The sequence below is a fragment of the Aquarana catesbeiana genome, linkage group LG09 (assembly GCF_042186555.1).
Source record: "Aquarana catesbeiana isolate 2022-GZ linkage group LG09, ASM4218655v1, whole genome shotgun sequence".
Taxonomy (NCBI): domain Eukaryota; kingdom Metazoa; phylum Chordata; class Amphibia; order Anura; family Ranidae; genus Aquarana; species Aquarana catesbeiana.
The window spans coordinates 183,249,814-183,269,657 of NC_133332.1; the positions used below are offsets into that span (position 1 = coordinate 183,249,814).

A 19,844-nucleotide genomic window follows, 5' to 3' on the forward strand; every position below is an offset into this window, starting at 1 on the left:
ATTGGTTTGCACAAAAGTTATAGCGTTTACAAAATAGGGGATAGTTTTATGGCATTTTTAATTTTTTTTTTACTAGTAATGGCGGCAATCAGCGATTTTTATTGTGACTGCGACATTATGGCGGACACATCGGACATTTTTTACACATTTTTGGGACCACTGTCATTTATACAGCAATCAGTGCTATACAAATGCACTGATTGCTGTGTAAATAACACTGGCAGTGAAGGGGTTAACCACTAGGGGGCTAGGGAGGGGTTAAGTATGTCCTGGGGAGTGTTACTAACTGTGGGGGGGCATGGCTACGTGTGACACATCACTGATCTCTGCTCCCGATCACAGGGAGCAGAGATCAGTGACACTGTCACTAGGCAGAACGGGGAGATGCTTGTTTACATTAACATGTCCCCGTTTGTCCTCTCCATGAGGCGATCGCAGGTATCCCCGCGGCGATCGAGTCCGAGGGACCCACGACCCGCCTCACGGAGCTCCCGGCTGGCGTGCACCGCCGGCGGCGCGCACGCAATGGCACGGCGCCAAATTTAAAGGGATGTATGGGTACACTCATTTGCCCAGCCGTGCCATTCTGCTGATGTACATTGGCGTCCGCCGCTCAGGAACCGGTTAATTGCATTTACACCATTTATGAATTTTCACTTATTATATTATTATTTTGTTAATTGCGCCTTTATAAGTAATTTTTCGTGAGTTATTAGTTATCACTAATTTTAGGTGCAGCATTAGAAAATTTTGATATTTGTACTTGGCGCCGTTACCTCATTCCCTTTTTCTAAATGTACAGTATAGCCATACATCACAGTGAGATGAGTAAACAAAACTAGACTTTCTAGTCATTCTAAACATAAAAACACATATACTATGATAGGTTTAGAGTCTTGGTATAAGAAAGGTAAACTGGCATGAAAAACTTAGCTATACAGTATAGCCATGTAGATTACATTTTGTTTAATAAATGCTTCACATTTTTCTTTTAGAGAGTTTGTCACAAAAATGAAAAAATATTTATAGCTAGAGCCTGAGAACTGACTTCTTATATGTCTTGGTTACTCAAACAGTGTTAACTCCCTATAGTGGTTTTCCATCTTGGAGTTTTCAATGTTCTTGCTTTGTGTGTTCTCCATATTATAAAACAAATTCCAATTCCAATCAGAAATATGGAAACTGTTCATAATGGCCACAAAATTGGGAGAAATAAGACCAGGGATCTGTACACTAAGGCCCCTTTCACACTGGGGCGGTGGGGGCGTCGGCGGTAAAACAGCGCTATTTTTAGCGCTGTTTTACCGTCGTTTTTGCGGCTGTATTCGGCCGCTAGCGGTGCAGTTTTAACTCCCACTGGCGACTGAAAAAGGGTTAAAACCGCTCGAATAGCGCGGCTATAGCCGCGGTATAGCCGCGCTGTCCCATTGATTTCAATGGGCAGGAGCGGTGAAGGAGCGGTGAATACACCGCTCCTTCACCGCTCCAAAGATGCGGCTTGCAGGAGTTTTTTTCTTCTCCTGCCAGTGCACCGCTTCAGTGTGAAAGCCCTTGGGCTTTCACACTGAACAAATAGCAGCGGCTGTTTTGGGTCGGTTTGCAGGCGGTATTTTTAACGCAATAACGCCTGCAAACCGCCCCAGTGTGAAAGGGGTCTTAGAGGGCTCTGGATTTGAATACTGAGCAGTGTTTATTGGGTTGAGTTCTGGCCTGCCTCCCAGACCTTCCTATTGGACACTCAATATGATGTGTGGCCGTCTTTTTGACCATCAGACTTTGACATGTAAATAGCTCTAAATGTAGATGTTATGTACTGTAAATAACATTTACATTTCTCAAATGACATCCTGCCTTGGAAAAATGCCCTTTAAAAACATATTTTATGGTGCCCCATACCTCCATCAGGAAACTACACATACATGTTAACTTCTCCCCTTTAGAATGGCATAGCAGGGTGTGAATGAACCAAGGATAATAAAGGCATAGACAGAATTTTTTTACAGTGTCAAACACTATTTTGTTCCATCATTCTTTCAAGGGGACTTTTGGATTTTACTACCTAGCCTGCTGCCTGTAGACTAGCAGACATACAATGACTAGGAGAGGAGATCTATCAATAACAATGTATACTCAACTTGTAGCTCTAATGTTACAATCATTCTTTATAAAAAAAAACATGCAATTATTTTTCAGTATGACTGCTTAGATGTGATTCACAAAAGTCTGCCTAGTCTCATATTTAATTTACAGGAATTTGCATAGGGTTTCATGTGAACCCAGGCAACTGTTTTTTAGGGAAGACAGAAAAAAATACAATTTACAAAATGAACTGTTAGAAAAACTCTCTGAGAAAGGCCATTAAGAAAGTGTTTTTGATTTCAAGAAACCCTACACATTATAAAATAGATGCCGTAACTAAAAATTAATATGGATCTCATTTGCTTTTGTTTTGAGGGCAGCAATAATATCCAGGGATGTGTGTTAGTGTTTAGAGCGTTCTGAAAATGACTTGTTCATGTAAACTATCCACTGCAACAGGCATAGGCAATGATCCTTGACCTTAACTAGGTCACAAAAGATTATATTTAGCTATAACTAAACTAACAAAGCTTTGAAATAGAAAATACTATAGTACAAATCATTTTAAAAAATTGATCAGTGACATACATTATCTTTCTGTGAATCCATGCTGATCTAGGGATATCTGTGTCCATATTTAGAGCATTACAGGAAACCTGACACAAGAGAAAATGGTTCTTGTAACCGTTGGGTGTCCGGTTGTCATGCTATATTGGCCCTCTTCCTTCTATACTGACCTGGAGCTAACATTCAGATACAGACTTACTTTCTGTGATCTGTATTCTCGTTCTGCATTATTGACTACAGGTATCAAAGAGCATTGGCCATCTTTGCATTAAAGCCAGGCAACTAGCAATGCCATGTGTTTCAGAAGACTCTGATGGAGGCTGACTTCCTCCAATTCAATGACCTCAGAGCAAAAATGACTGTAGTTTCAGCACACTGACTTGGTTTACAGTGAAGCACTGTAGATACATAATTTACTTAGTGACAGACTCCTTCAAGGCTTTTTACACTGTTTAGCTTATTTGATCATTATTGTGGATTCAGATTATTCTTTCGCAATAAAGGTTTGCACTCTTGGAACTGCCTAAGAGGTGATAAATTCCTAAAATACAAAACTCAGTTTAAATATTAAAGCTGACCACAAAAATGACAAAATATTAGAAATCTATCTTTTCTTTTTTGGTCCTTCCTTGGTCCCCCCATCAACATGCTATTGAAATTTTTTTTTACTGCATGCCTTATTTTAGACCCAGACAAGCCATCGCTGGGACTTTGTGCTTCTGTACTTTTCTATGCATTGCAGGCAGACCATGGCTGGTGGGAGGTTTCAGCTTGGGGGGGGGGGGGGGTCATAGCTATCTAGAAATGTCATAGCACCTTGCATTCATATTTCTCTCAAGAATCCTCAGCCCTGATGTAAGTAAGCAGTGGAGTGAAGGGGTTCTTGAGTGGAGCAATGCAAAGATCAAAATGCCCTTATAGGCGGATGGTAGTCTGGACTTGGCCATTATTAAACAGTTTACATGCAGACCACCTACCCACATGTGATGCTGAGCCTCCATGAATGGGCTAGATGATGCTGGACATTTTCAGTCAGAAAATTGGATGAATCTGCTTATTTTCTAATGCACACCATGAAAAGCTATTAGTGTGCAGTGGATTTTGAGTAGGCAGTTTCAGCACCAAGAGAGAAGCCCATATAATGGTGTAAGACTGAAGTTAAAACTGGAGTTCAAATTTAAATACACACTTTTGTATTGCTTGAGTGTTTGTGTTCTATCAGTGACAGTTAACTAAGGAAATCCATTTGAAAGGAGCTAACCCGGTCTACTAACTTTTCCATTTAGTAAAATCTGCATGGGATGTCTGCTGTAAACAGCAAATGCAAACTGTCCATGTTAGTAATAAAATATTTTAATGACATTGTTTAACTTTACCAAAAAACTGACCATGCAGATAAGGGAAGCCTGTAAATAAAAAAAGCTGTGCAGCTTTAACCAAAACTGAAAAATGCCATTGCTGTAGGTATAGGCCATTTACGTACCTCATGAAGCCTTACGGGAAAGCTTCCAGGATGTTGCTAAGGATGTTACTAAGATACCCAGCTGTTACTGTTCACCATCACAGGAGTGAGCTCTTTCTCTGATTCAAACCCCCTCACTTGTGCATTCTCTTCCCTGATGCAGTTGCTCTGAGGTGAGCATTTAAGAGCTCGGTCTTGAGATGGGGAAGGTGAATAGTAACAGCTGGGTTTCTCTTGGCAATGTCCTTAGCAACATCCTGGGAGTTTTTCTATTCAAGATTCATGAAGTATGTAAAAGGCCTACACCTCTAGTAAGGGCATTATTTAACTTTAGTCAGAGCTGCACAGTTTGTTTTTGTCTACAGACGCCCCTTATCTGCATAGGCAGTTTTTTGGGTAAAGGTAAACTAGCCCTTTGAATATATTTTTCCAAGGTGAAGATGTAGCCAGTAATGTGTTTAAGCCTGGGTTCACACTGTTGCAGTGCGGGGCATGTAATTTGCCCAGGAATTGCAGCACAGTCATGTGCAAATTACATTTGGTGTCTCTGAGGTGGGATTTGAGCCATGGATTTATATGGCTCAAATCGTACCACATTCGCACCAAACTGGTGCAGGACCCTTTTTTTGTCCACAGCAGAATCAGATCACTTAGGTGTTCACACCCATACGATTCAACTCTGCAAAATCGCGCTGCGTTTTGCAAACTGATTGCGGGGTGTCATTAACTTAGCATACACTCTGCAATCGGTTCACATGGAAGGGTTGCGATTTAGACGCGGTGCCGAATCCACAGCAAATTCACCGTGAATTCACACCACATCTGGTGTGAACCGAGGCTAAAGCACTTAAAGTAAACAGACAATGACCATTCACTTATTTTTTTAAAAAAATTCAGGTCAGGGCTAAAACAAATAAGTAAATAAATATCAATGTTTTTAAATTTTTTGTTTGGGTAAATATTAAAAATTGCACATGCATGATATGTCTTTTAAAATGCACCCTGCATGCCATGATCACCAGGTATTATTTCAATAAAAACGGCTGATTTATAAATATTGAAGATGATTTTTCGAATAACATTAATATGTTAAACTTTAACAGGTTTGTAGCTTAAGGTTTATTATGGAAGTCTAAAAACTAAAAATAAGAAAAAAAAAAGACTCAAAGCCAATATTGTTTAATTTCAATTGTAGCCATTATCCTGATATATTCTGAAAAATGTTTTGCAGAGACGCACATTTGCAGATTTAATGGTTACGGCTAATCGGTATTTTGTGAAGATGTTTGCTGATATTTTTTTGAAAAATAGCACTCAAGTTGTTTACTGTTACACAAGACAAACTGCCTTGGTGTCTTTAAAAAAATGCAGAATAAAGAATTATATCAGCCTATACTACCCCTTAGCAACTATTCATATTTCCCCTTTTATTCTTCCATACTATGAATAGAGGACGTCTTTAGCTGGTATAAAGCAGCACAGTCAATTTTTTCTCAGACACTCATATATAATGCTTATTGTCAGCTTGTTTAGCATAATAATAATTATACAGTAATAAAACATAACTGAGCACTGTTTACTAAAAATACTTTTGAATGTTCATTAATACATAACAACTAATTAACCATCACTTTTCATATTCAAGCTTATTGAATAACACAAAAAAGTATAATGTGCAATAAACCCTAGAAGGTAACCACAAAATGTTTTCCATTGTTCTGACATCTTTAAGTTGTTGAAAGGTGAAAATAATTTAAGAGGATTTGATTATCATCATTTACACATCATTGCTATTTCAGCTACCCTATTAAATAAATGTTAAAAGTTAAAAAAAAAAATTAATAAAAGATTTTATTAATTTTTGACATAAAACAGCGATTACCAACCTGTGCTCCCCAATGCATTTATACAGTTAGGTCCATATATTTTTGGATACAGGTACAATGTATGCCACCAGAATAACATTAAAATGAAACAATCCAAATGAATTTGAAGTGCAAATTTTCAGCTTTAATTCAAGGGGTTAAAAATAAATCTAAGTAAAAATTTTAGGAACTGCAACCATTTTTATACACAGTCCCCTCATTTTCGGGCTGCTCAAATATAATGAATATATTTTATAAATAAAATGTTAGTTTTTAATATTTTGTTGAGAATCCTTTACTGGCAATGCCTGCCTAAAGTCTGGAACCCATGGATATTACCAAACACTGGGTTTCCTCCTTTCTGATGCTTTTCCAGGCTCTAACTGCAGCTGTCTTCAGTTTTTCTTTGTTTGTGGGTCTTTCTGCCTTTAGTCCTGCCTTCAGCAAGTGCAATGCATGCTCAATTTGGTTGAGATCAGGTGATTGACTCGGCCATTGTAGAATAATCCACTTCTGTTCCTTCAAAAGCTCCTGGGTTGCTTTTGCAGTGTGCTTTGGATCATTGTCCATCTGTACTGCGAAGCGCCGTCCAATTAACTTTGCTGCATTTGACTGAATCTGGGTTGACAGTATATCTCTAAACACTGCAGAATTCATCCGGCTGCTTCTGTCTCCCGTCACATCATCAATAAACACCAATGACCCAGTGCCACTGGAAGCCATGCATGTCCATGCCATCACACTTCCTCCACCATGTTTTACAGATGACATTGTGTGCTTTGGATCATGAGCTGTTCCAAGCCTTCTCCATGCTTTTTTCTTTCCATCATTCTGGTACAGATTAATCTTAGTTTCATCCATCCAAAGAATGCTTTCCCAGAACTGGTCTGGCTTTTTTAGATTTTTTTTTACAAAATCTAATTTGGCTTTTCTATTCTTCAGACTTATGATGGTTTGTGGTAAACCCTCTGTATTTGCCCTCATGAAGTCTTCACTTGATTGTAGACTTTGACAATGATACGCCCACTTCCTGGAGAGTGTCCTTCACTTGTCTGGATGTTGTCAATGGGTTTTTCTTTACCATAGATAGGATCCTGCGATCATCCACCTCTGCGGTCTTCCATGGATGTCTAGGGCTTTTTGGGTTGCTGAGCTCACCAGTGCGTTCTTCTTTCCTCAGAATGTTCCAAATGTTGATTTGGCCACTCCTAATGTTACTGCTATCTCTCTGATGGATTTGTTTAGTTTTTGAAGCCTTACAGTGGCCTGTTTCACTTGAATGGACAGCTTCTTTGAATGCATAATGCAGGCTCACAGCAATTGATTCCAAATGCAAATGCCACACTTAGAATTTAACTCCAGACCTTTTACCTGTTTAATTGATGAAGAAATAACGAAGGAGTAGCCCACACCTGGCCATGAAACAGCTTTTGATTCAATTGTCCAATTACTTTTGATCCCTTGAATAAGGGGGGGGGGGTGGCTATTCTTAAGAGCTGTGATTGCTAAACCCTTCCTCCAATTTGGATGTTCATACCCTCAAATTAAACCTGAGAGTGTGCACTTTCAGTCCATATTCATTATTTAACTATAGCTTGAATATGTTTTGGTAAATACCTGAAAAAATCTAAAATTATGCTTGTGTTCAAATATATATGGACCTAACTGTATGTCACAGATGAAATATTGTCTGGTCAGTGCTTGCATTTACTCAGTGAATATACTGCATTCTGTTGGGACACGACCTCTTTTAAATTAGCAGCTGAAGTGTGCATTTGCACACATTTTCTATACACATACATAGGGGTTGATTTACTATAAGCAAATAGACTGTGCACTTTGAAAAGTGCAGTTGCACTCTGCAAGAGCAGTTGTTTCAGAGGTTAGTAATGAACAGAATCTCTGCTGACTACCATCATCCAATCAGGAGCAAGCAAAAATGATGTATATTTTATTTTCCTTGAACGTGCTTGGGTATTCTTTACAAAGTGAAGCTTTACCTCATTTTCTAAGATGTGGAGCAACTGCACTTGCAGAGTGCCCAGTCTATTTGCCTTTGGTAAATCAGACAAATGTCAGCAGATTTCAGACATATAGGGGTTGATTTACTAAAAGCAAATAGACTGTGCACTTTGCAAAGTGCAATTGCACTCTGCAAGTGCAGTTGCGCCACAGCTACTAAGCAGAGGCTCTGCAGACTTTTTTATCATCCAATCCAATCACGTGCAAGCAAAAATGCTGTTTTTTTTATTTTCTTTGAACGTGATTGGGTATTCTTTGCAAAGTGAAGCTTTACCCCATTTACTAAGGTTTGGAGCAACTGCACTTTGCAAAGTGCACAGTCTATTTGCCTTTAGCAAATCAACCCCTTTGTAAATCTTGGCTTCCTGAAGCTGTAAAGGTGATGTCATAAGAAACGAATCCTAAGACAAAACAGCGCTGGCAATGTTCCTAGTTATACATTTGTGTAAAATGTGGAATAATCCTCTACAATAAAGGAATTAACAATAAAACAATGTGTATTAATATATGAATAGACGTGCATATAGAGTCCAGTTGAAAAAAATGAGATAAAATAAATTGGATGAACTTCTTGCTCAAATATAAACATGCTCCCACAATAGTAAAAAAAAAGTGTTGCTTCTGCTCCCAACCGATTCATAAACATGTGACGATCCCTACTCACTGAATGAAGTTGACCCTCATTACCTTACAGAAAGAGAGGTCAAATGCACTTTGCGGTCTGTGTCACCTGTGGCAGCTGGAACAAGCTCTCGGCGGTATCTGGTGGTCCGTGGTCACGGAAATCAGCCCTGAGAGAAGTCCTCCGCTCTCACACACTACAAGAGATCCAGACCATGATCAGGTCTCAGCGATTACAGGTTCCACACACAGGCTCCAACCAACAGCTCCCTTCCGCTATCCATGCTCCAGATGGACAACCACTGGCATTAAAAAATAAGATAAAAACAGGCTCCACAGTAAACCAACATGGTTTTTGATAAAACTTTTAAAAAGTAAAATACAGTACTCAAAGAGGTTGATGGTAACAACAACTTGCTACAATCAGTAATAGAACATTTGAGTCCTCACAAACTCTCCAAAAAGATCAATAGAAGCTTGCTGTATAGCATCTAGAGCTTGATCCAACACACCGTGCATCCTAGCTTGACAAGTTTCATCAAGGCAAATGACGTCATCAGAAGTTTTATTAAAAAACCATGCTGGTTTACGCTATGTGGAGCCCATTTTTCTTTTTTATTTGAATGCCTTTGGTTGTCCATCTGGAGCACGGATAGTGGAAGGGAGCTGTTGGTCAGAGTTCGTGTGTGGAGCCTGTGATCACTGAGACCTGATCGTGGTCTGGATCTTGTGTAGTGTGGTAGAGCAGAGGACTTCTCTCAGGGCTGATCTCCGGGACCACCAGATACTGAAGGGAGTGGGTTCCAGCTACCACGGGTCACACCATACCGCAAAGCGCATTTGACCTCTCTTTCTGTAAGGTAATGAGGGTCAACTTAATTCGGTGAGTAGGGATCTTCACCTGTTTATGAATCGGTTGGGGGCACAAGCAACACTTTTTTTTACTATTGTGAAAGTTCATCCAATTTATTTTATCTCATGTTTTCAACTGGAGTCTATTCATATATCGATAGACATTGTTTTATTGTGAATTCCTTTAATGCCGGTTCACACAGGGGCAACCCGACTTACAGCGCGACTTTGCAGGGCTGTTTGGAGGTGACTTCAGCACGACTTAAAGTCGCCTCCAGGACAGGCGACTTTAGCTGTGGCCAATCACAGAATAATCAGCTCTGTGGGAGGGAGGGGGTTGCCTGGGTAAACGTGGGGAGTACCTGGGTATATTCTTTTCTTTTTCCTGTAAAGTCGCTTCAATATAGATGGAGATCCAATTTGGAGGCGACTTCCCTTGAAATCTATGGGTACAAGTCACCTAAAAGTCACCTTGAAGTAGTACAGGAACCTTTTCTGAAGTCGGAGCGACTTCAGTAGCATACATTAAGACGGCTCTCATTCACTTCTATGGCATTTCTTATGTCCAGCGACTTGGGGCGACTTGAGGACTTACAAGTCGGATTCTAAGTCGCTGTAGTGTGAATCGGCACTTATTGTAGAGGATTATTCCACATTTTGCACAAATTTATCACTAGGCACATTGCCAGCGCTGTTTTGTCTTAGGATTAGTTTCCTATGACATCACCTTTACTCCTTATCACTAGATGAAACAGCTGCTGCACAGATTTATTGTAGTTCATTGTTTACCCTAGGCACAAGTGTTTTTTATTTACTTCCTGAAGCTGTAGTCTTACTGGAGTCTCTGTAAAGCATAAGGTTGTTCACTTTTGTGACTTTACAGCAGCTAGAGGGCAAATGACAACAAGCACAGCACTCTCACAGAGTTAGCAGAGTTAGTCACTTACCCTGGGTTCACACTGGTGTGATGCAGGAAGCAGTGCAATTCCAGCGTCAGTTGCTGCATCGCTCCTCTCCCGCAGGCAGTTCTCACTGCCTTCTGCAAACCGCTGCAGGTGTCATTAACAAAGTTAACGACACCACAAGTTTAGTTCACAGATCTCAGTGCGAACTGTGAACTTGCACAGGAATCAGATCGCATAGGTGAGAACACCCATGCGTTCTGATTCTAGTCCTGGGAAAAACAAGTCCCTGCACTATTTTCTGTGCGAATCCAATGTGTGGCTGAACTCGCATTGCTCAGAGATCGCATGTGATCGACAGTGTGAACCCAGGGTTAGGGTCCATTCATGCTATCAAGTTGTGGCACCTGATGCACTAAAGTTAATACATCAAAACAGTGTAAATGAGCCCTTAGTTTTGTAGCAGATGGAGAGAGAGACCTGCTGTGCATTACATACAGAAGGATAACTAAGGGTATATTATTCCATGTTGCACTAAAGTGGGGAACAAGATGATCACAAGCACTGCAGAAGGAGGAAGGGGGGAATGCATTCTCCAACAATTAAAGAGACATGGGAAGCTCAAATCAAGCAAAGTGTAAGTTCCAGGTCCCTCCTGCAATAAAAAAAAAAAAAACTGCTTGGGCCAGGTTAGTTGATGTTACTTATATCCCCTCTCTCTATAAAACAAATATGAAACCAATATTTTGCCTGACTAGTAAGCCATCTGTTTTGTAGACTACAATAATTGGCTCATTAACAATGATGTTTCATGGTATATCAAACCTTGAAAAAGGTTAGGAACCATGGCCATAGAGGAGCTGTGGCAACAAAATAGTTGACAGAGAATGTAAATTGACCAACAGACTCAATATTTTATTGCTGATTTTTTTTTTAGTATTATTGTGTAAGCTTACCTAGATAAAAATATTTATTAGAGGCCGATCACTAAATATACAACTCTGGACAGTGGTTTTAATATTAAAAAGTGTCTTAGCTCCTTGGAAGTCAAGTTGAAAAATAGTTGATATAAAACTGCAGAAGACAGGACTGTGATGTGCTTAACCTCCCCAGTGGTATGATTATGTCAGATTTTTTAATCTCAAAGCGGTACATTGTTTTGCATAGAAATTTGGCGTTTTATATTGTAGGCCTGAAATTCCTAGTAATAACACACTTAAATCTGTCCAAACAAGAGTCTAGTAGACATCCTGGGTATGATAAAGTTTGAAACACAAAATCATAAATTATAATATAATAAAACACTATAATTAATTATAAAAAATAATAATATAATAATAATAATAAAATAAATTTCCTCGCAAATCACTATCGCTCAATTCTGCAAGTGTTCTAATTTACTATCACTGTTTTCTAGCTGGTCTAAAACCACTTTTGACGTAAAGGGACACTTTTTGGTTGCCATGGACAATCTCAATTTTCAAGGCAGAAAGAACAGTATATATAATAAAAACTGCATGCGGGGCACTGGACAAAGCACTAGGGACAAAAGGGAGGTGAAATGATTTGATACAGTAATGTAATCTGTAGGATTACAGGTACTGTATGTGTAATTTTTTTTGTATTTTTTGAATTTGTCACTGGACTCCGCCCCCAGGCATCAAAACGCTTGCAGGGAATGGAGCCCGGAACACAGAGCATTGTGCAGATGATCTGGCAGGGGACACAGCAGGGGGGGGGACATCGCAGGATCCTGGTGACAAGGTAAGTAACCTTGACCAAGATTCTGCAATGCAATCCCGAGGGGTTACCGTGGCTCGGGGTTACCGCTAATGGTACTGAAATTTAACCATGAGCCAAACTCAGGAATACAGCCAGGGGGGTTAAAGTGATTGTTACCCCAAAAATGTATTTCACTGCCAGCCCCTCTATTATAATGAGGCATAACACACAGGGTAAATGTTTTTCTAAAACTGAGCTTGTAAATACCATTTTACAGATATCTGCAGGTCAGTCACATGACTCCCGGCCAGTCTCCTACTCCGATCCAGGGCAACTGTGGGAGGGGCCGAAATCTCCCTTTGACGTTAGCTGGGGTGGTCACATGGCTGCTCAGCCCCTCCTGCAGTAGCCCTGGATCAGAGTAGGAGACCGGCTGGGAGTCTTGTGACCAGCCTCAAGATATTTGTAAAATGGTATTTACAAGCTTTATTTTAGAAAAACATTTACCTTGTGTGTTATGCCTAGGTATAGAGGGGCTGGCAGTGACAAATGGTAATCTTTTAATTTTTAATAAAAGCGGTGGGGGGGCGGAGACAGAGACACAGACATGGGAGCTGACAGGCAGGGAGGGGGTGAGGGGGATAGAGCAGGGCTGTGGATGACGGAGGCACGTAACCTGACCACGGTAGTCAGGGATCAGTAGTCTTGATTATCGTGGTCAGCTCACAGAGGGGGACACAGGAAGTGGCTGGATCAGCCAGGTTTTTTACTGTTCAGACAGGGGCAGATTAGACAGCACAAGCACTGTGCTATTTAATCTGCTATAAGAGAACAGTATCTCTCTTTTTTTTTTGGTTGCAAACACTTTAAAAAAATGACCCTTGCATAACTGAAACAAAAATGATTAAACTGCTCAAACCAAGGTCTGGTTTATCTACGCTTGGCAGATTTGGTCCCATTTTTAAAATTGGCATTAGATGGAAAAAGTGTTCTCTGTTAATATCAGCACCAGCATTTGGGGGGGAAGGATGGGGATGGTGCGCACACACACCTACCATTTTTTCAGCCAATTGTGATTATTGGACTCTTGAGCTACCCTATAAGGTATCAATTAATGTAGACTATCTGATAACATGACACAGTGATTTGATACGTTTGCACCTATTTGTGATTCATCTATTTTTTAGATGAATTGTAGTACAACTGTCATTGAATATTAGGGGTTTTATATAACCTGGTCCAATATGAATACATTACTTTTTATTTTGAATATTATCCTTTTTTCCTTTTCTTCTTTCTTTTTTGCCCTTCCCCTTTATAGGGAAATTTAATGAAGGATTCATGTATTGAATTTTTAGTAACAATTTTTTGCTTATTAGAAATTTTAACTGATGCATTTAGGGGACTCCACAAAGGGACCATACGATTTAGGCCAGGCCATATAAATTTTGGCCACTAGATGCCGCCACTGTGGTCTGTGTGGTACGTCCATTCCTAATACAATTGATTAAATGTACAATATTTATACACATTCCTTCATATTATGGATTGTGTATATATAAACTATAACTTAACACATAGTTTAAACTAAAGGCGGACACTGATTGTTATCGGCGTCTTTCCCTGAGGCTGTATTGGCGCTTGCCCCATTGCAATATGGCGGCAACAGTTTCACTTACTGCTCGGACCTCAGGACTGGGCGGCGCCTCTAGAAATTAACTGGCATATAATAGGTGGCGTTCAGCACGCCGCCCGTGCCCCTGGACGACGTCAGGTTTGACGAAACGGCGTAGGGAGAGCGGCGTGCTGACGCCACCACAACACACACACGCAGTCCCGGAAGCTACGGGTGCTATGTAGAGAGAGCCGGCCGGCTCATTCATCTGTTTTTGCCTGTACGATTTCGCTTACATGTGAGTGCATTACTGTTTTATTAATAAACATTATATACGTTTTTACACTATGGAGGCTTCTTTTCTCCTTTCATGATTGGCCATTGGACAAGTTGTGTATGGGCTGTTGAGGATAATAGGAGGAGTTGATCTGACCTTATATCCATCCTTATCTGAGACTGTGGCTGGGTTATAAGCCAAAAGGCGCTATTGATCTCCTGACCAGAGATCAAGGGAGCTGGTAAGAGGCAGTTGTTTTGAAGGTGGAGGACTGTCCTATCTCTAACACTACTTCCAATGGTGAACTGAGTGTGATGTCACTAATATTGTGGATGAAGATTTATATCCCTTGGTGATTTTTTGTCGGACATTTATTGACATTATCTTCAGATGGACTCATTATTTTGATGTGCATATTTTTAATCTTTTAATTTTTAGTTCATGTAGCACGGTTTCTTATACAATTCCAATATTTATAGTGTGGGTATCTCGCATTTTTGTAACCGCAGCTTATCATTCAATTTAGAGTTTATATATTGGATCAATTTATGTATGTCATGCTATGTTTTTTCGGACAGCGCTGTATTCTTTTACATCCAGCATTTTAACTACCTTACTACCGGCCTATGAAAAACAATGGCAGGTAGGCTGATGTGCATTTCTGGAGTCCTGTTCACTACCTGTGCTAGTGCCAGGGATGCACAAAAATGCATAAGATTATGCTGTCATTAGGCAGCACAGATCACAGGCAAAATGCACAGAGCTAGTCATAGGGGCTCTGTGCCTTGTAAACACTATAATGGCTAATTACAGCAATCACAAATGTACTTCTGTGTTTACATTTAAGAGCCCCCCCCCTTCTCTCACAATAGAGGAAGTAGAGGAAGAATGATTTAATGAATGAAGGGATCATAGGAAGGGAGGTAAACAGTAGCATATTCAAGGTGGGGGGGGGGGTTAATTAATTTGATTGTAGGAACATTTATTTATTTGTGTTTTTATTCAAGTTTCACACAATTTTCACAGAGGTTTCACAAATTTCCCCAATTGAATTCTATTACAAAATGTGTAAATTTTAATTGAAAGTTGTATGAATGTTAAATTAAAAAAATTGTAAATAGATTGTGTGGCATCATCATAGAACATCTGCAGACTCACTACCTCCTATGTCTTTACCCTTGGGATTACAGCCACAGTAGCTCTTTGGCAGTTCACCAAGGCAAATAAATACAGACACTTATTTGCCCCCTATTTCAACTGCATATTTTCCCTACCCCCGAATCCCCCCTCCAAATTTACTTAAGTGAGAAAAATAAGAGAATAATTTAGTGGCTACTGTGATCTAGTGTATCTTGCACATTGTTACCTACCTTATAGGTCACACACAAACACAAGTACACACACACATATATACTGTATATATTATGTATTTTGTAGCTATGTATATATTCCTACATAGCCATTGATAAAGTACCTCTTGTTTTACAAAAAAAAATATTTTCTTAGAGTTTCCAAACTATACCAATAATATTAAGATATAATAATCTATAATGTATGCTGCACTCTCACATACTGTACTATGCTGCTTTGTTTCAAATACATTGTTTGAACTTATATATTATCAACATTTGTAAATGAAATAGATCCATGCAGAATCAGTTTTCTTGGTATGACATGTATGATCCTTATTATGGGCCAGTTATTACCACCTAGACAAATTTATTCTGACAATCCAGGCACATAGGTTCCCACAGAACAATAACGATCTGTGCTGTACAGGTTCATCATACTCTTCACAGTGCCTACAATTCTATTGTTTTGACACAATTCCAGACAGTTCTATAGAGAACATTCTGATGAGCATCTGTCACAACACCACATTGGTGACAGTTTGTGACAGTTCATAAGAGAGGAAGTACAAATTTAGCAGACTACAGGTAAGGCACTGGAAAGCTACAGATCTGTCAGGAAAACAACCCCTAATTTGTCTAAAACCTAAAAGTATTTTTTACACAAAAGAAAAAGGTAAAATGTTCCATTTGTCCAAATCATGTCAGTAAACAGAGGACAAATTGGCCCATTCTCTGTTTTATTGTTCAAAAGATGTTGCAGATAGTGTGCAGCAGAAGGCAGACAGCTCATTTCAATAATGTAATACTGAAAGAAGAAGGCAAATAGTAGTATTTCATATTCTTATATTTGCAAATTATTCTCAGGAATCCTGGGGAAAGAAATTTTCACTGCTTCCTATATGTTTGTGATTAACTCAGTCTCCATCAATACAAAAGCAATACATAGCATTGGTTTTTAGAGTACGTGTTCTTACCAGGTTAGCGAGCATATAATGGTAGCCCCGTGTGTGTTTGCCAAGGATTACAACCTGCAAGAAAAGAAAAAGAGATCTAGGATTTAACTGGATGTCCTTAAAGTATTGGTAGCCCTGAAATGATTCTATTTGTGTAATGTGGTTTAATACACAGTGAAAATACTGCAAATATGTTTACTGTATTTTATTTTAGGCAGAACTTGAAAAGAAAAATATATATTTTTACCAGCTGAGTTTTTCAGTCATTCAATTAAAATGTGTTATAAAAAAAATAAAAAATAGTTTTTAAATTACTGTCACTTTTTTTTTTTTTAATGAGTATACCTATCCTAGTCTTCTAAATTTGTAAATTGAGGCTTTTGTGTTTGTAAAAATATACAGTATATGTAACAGTAGTATTGAAAAAAACAAACAAAAAAAAACAGAATACTAAAGTTAATAAGAGTGAATTTATCTGCTGGATTTGAGTTTCAGAAACACCTTCTGTTTTTACTGTTGATTCTTTTTATTCTTCAGAATTGTGTAACCATTCACATTTTGGCCATCTAATCAAGTCTGGATGTTTAGAAAATGTGTGTGCACTATAGAATTAATTTATATTCATAAGCACTAAGCTTAAGATGATTCTAAAGGATTTTTTTTTATATTTTTTATAAAAAACAACAAATATGTTCTACTTACCTGCTCTGTGCAATAGCTTTGCACAGAGAAGCCCAAATTCTCTTCTTTTTGGGTCCCCAGCTGGCAGTCCTGGCTGGCTCCTCCCCCTGCCGAGTGCCTCCAATAGCCTCTTGCTATGGGGCACTCGAGCAGGCTTGCTTCCGAGCCACCCTCTGTGTGTCCATCCACAGAGGAAGTGTGGCTCAAACCTGCCTCTAGCTCTCTCCTCATTGGCTCACTGGCCGTGTTTGACTACAGCAGGAGCCAATGGCTCTCACTGCCGTGTGAGCCAATGAGGAGAGAGAGACCCTGGAGAGACACTGCTCTTGTGTACATCGCTGGATCGAGATAGGGCTCAGGTAAGTTTGAGGAGGGTGGGGGGGGGGGGATTAAGCTGCCTCCAGAAGGCTTATTACCTTAATGCATAGAATGCATTAAGGTAAAGAACCTTAAGTCTTTAGAACCACTGTAAACTCCCTAATGGTATGATTATGTCTGATTTTTGAATGTCAAAGCGGTACATTATTTTGCACAGAAATTTGTTATTTTATATTGTAGGCCTGTAATTCTTAGGAATAACTCACTTAAATCTGTCCAAACAAGAATCTAGTAGACATCCCGTTTATGATAAAGTTTGAAACACAAAATTTCTAAATTATAATATAATATATAGCTATAAATAATTATAAAAAATAATAATATAATAATAATATATTTTATTCAATAATGAAATCAAATCAAAAGCACTGAAATGTTGTCCAAACAAGGGTGCAATATTACTAGTCACTCTAATACTAGACACTGTATATTGGTTTAGTAAACATCCCGGGTATGAAAAATTTTGAAACACGGGACTGCACAAAGTCCGACATCACAATTAGGACAATGGAAAGCGTCCCTCTACATCAAAAGTGGTTTTAGACAATAGTGAATTAGAATCACTTGCAGAATTGAGCAATAGTGATTTGTAGGGAAATTCATCATCAGACACTGAAAGTAACGACAGCGATGATTCTGCAACTGAACTCAGTGCTGCATGATCCGTACCACAGTCAATAGAGCACCAAGTTCCCACATCACTGAGCACAGTCGCGGAATCGTCCCTGTCGTCACTTTCAGTGTCTGATGATGAATTTCCCCACGAATCACTATCGCTCAATTCTGCAAGTGATCCTAATTCACTATAGCTGTTTTCTAGCTGGTCTAAAACCACTTTTGACGTAGAGGGGCGCTTTTTGGATACCATAAACATTTTCATGTTTCCAGGCAGAAAGAATGGTAAAACTGCGGGCAGGGCACTGGACAAAGCACAAGGGACAAAACTGAGGTAACATGATTTGATATAGTAATGTAATCTACAGATTACAATGTATTGTGTGTGTTATGTTTTTTTTTGTACTTTTTTGAATTTGCAGCCAGGCTCCACCCCCATGCGTTGTGACGCTCACAGGGAACGGAGCCTGGAAACACTGATACATCGGGCGGAGGATCCGGCCGGAGGATACAGTGGGCGGACATCCAAGGATCCCATGGACAAGGTAAGTACCTGTACCTGAATACTGCAGTGTAATCAACCGACGTTCTTAAAGTCCATTTATTGAATGTTCAATACAAACAATGATACACACCACGGTTGCAGTAGCCGGAACAGAAGTAGACTAGTTTCGCACAGCTACACCGTGCTTACTCAGTGATGAGTAAGCACAGTGTAGCTGTGCGAAACTAGTCCATGCACAAATCAACAATCAGAAAAATCTTTATGACATTTTGAAGCTAAATACTGTGTTAGGCTAGGTTCACATCACTGTGGTTGCGAATTGGTTTTCCGGTGCATTTTGTGGTGCATTTTGTGTTTTTATAGAACAGGAAAGGTTCCTTAACAAACTGAATAGCCGGTTGTTAAGGAGTGGGTGGCCGCCGCATCCTTAACAATGGATGACTCATCAGCTGACAGCAGGATTACCCGCTGACAGCTGAATGTAGACAAAAGAATGCCAGCATTAAAAAACATTTGGAAAAAACTGTCTAATCTATACCAGGCCCCTCAGGTCTGGTACGGATTTTAAGGGGCACCCCACGCAAAATGTTTAAAAAAAATGGTTTGGGGTCCCCCCAAAATCAATACCAGGATCCTATCTGAGCATGCAGCCCATACCAGGCCACATGTCCTCAACATGGCGGGGGTGCTCTGGAGCAGGGGGCACTGCCCTTCCAAAGCACCTTGTCCCCATGTTGATGAGGACAAGGGCCTCTTCCCCGCAACTCTGGTCTGCTGTACAAAAAAAAATTAAAAGTAAAAATAAAACACAGACAGTCCTTTATTCAAAAACAAAAAAAATGTCCCCTGAAGTGGATCCAACATCAATCACGCTGAACGCTGGCTGCCGACCTGAAGCAAAAGAAAACCCAACCCGCACCGATGCTTGGCTCCCGCCGACTGACAGCTCCGCCGCCTCCCGCCGCTAATCAACTAAGGGGCAGGGCCCTACTATAATGTCACTGCGTGGCCCCACCCCCTTATGATGTCATTGACTGCGGCATGCCGGTTAAGGAGCCTTTTTCTTTTAGTAAAAAAAAACAAAAACATGAAACACATCCAAGAGGCAACACTTGCGTTTTTGGTGTGGATCCATTGAAGTCTACACACAAAATGCAAAAAAAAGTCCCTGACCCTTTCCAAAAAACCCACTGGCTCAAAATGCACACGTGAACTAGATCCATAGCAAACCATGTTAAATGGACTTTAGTGCTTTTCTGCAAAACAAAAACATACTGAGCAAAGTCTGGTTTGGAGGAGAATTGTCAAACCCTGCGGAAAGTCCTGGTAGCTAAATGAAATCAAATAAAGTAAGAAGGCCCTTCTTTATGTCAGAG

General features: G+C 39.7%; 1 protein-coding gene across 3 annotated transcripts in view; it reads right to left on the reverse strand.

Annotated features, from left to right (window-relative positions):
• GRIA3 (glutamate ionotropic receptor AMPA type subunit 3) overlaps nt 1-19,844 on the reverse strand; it is a 446,082-nt gene that overhangs the window by 97,303 nt on the left and 328,935 nt on the right. For all 3 annotated transcript variants that reach the window (XR_012236014.1, XM_073599435.1, XM_073599434.1), the window contains exon 5: nt 16,311-16,364. Coding sequence is in view for 2 of the 3 variants with exons in the window: in XM_073599435.1 (XP_073455536.1) it covers nt 16,311-16,364 (54 nt within the window). In the remaining variant the exon portion in view is untranslated. The remainder of the gene's footprint in view (nt 1-16,310; nt 16,365-19,844) is intronic.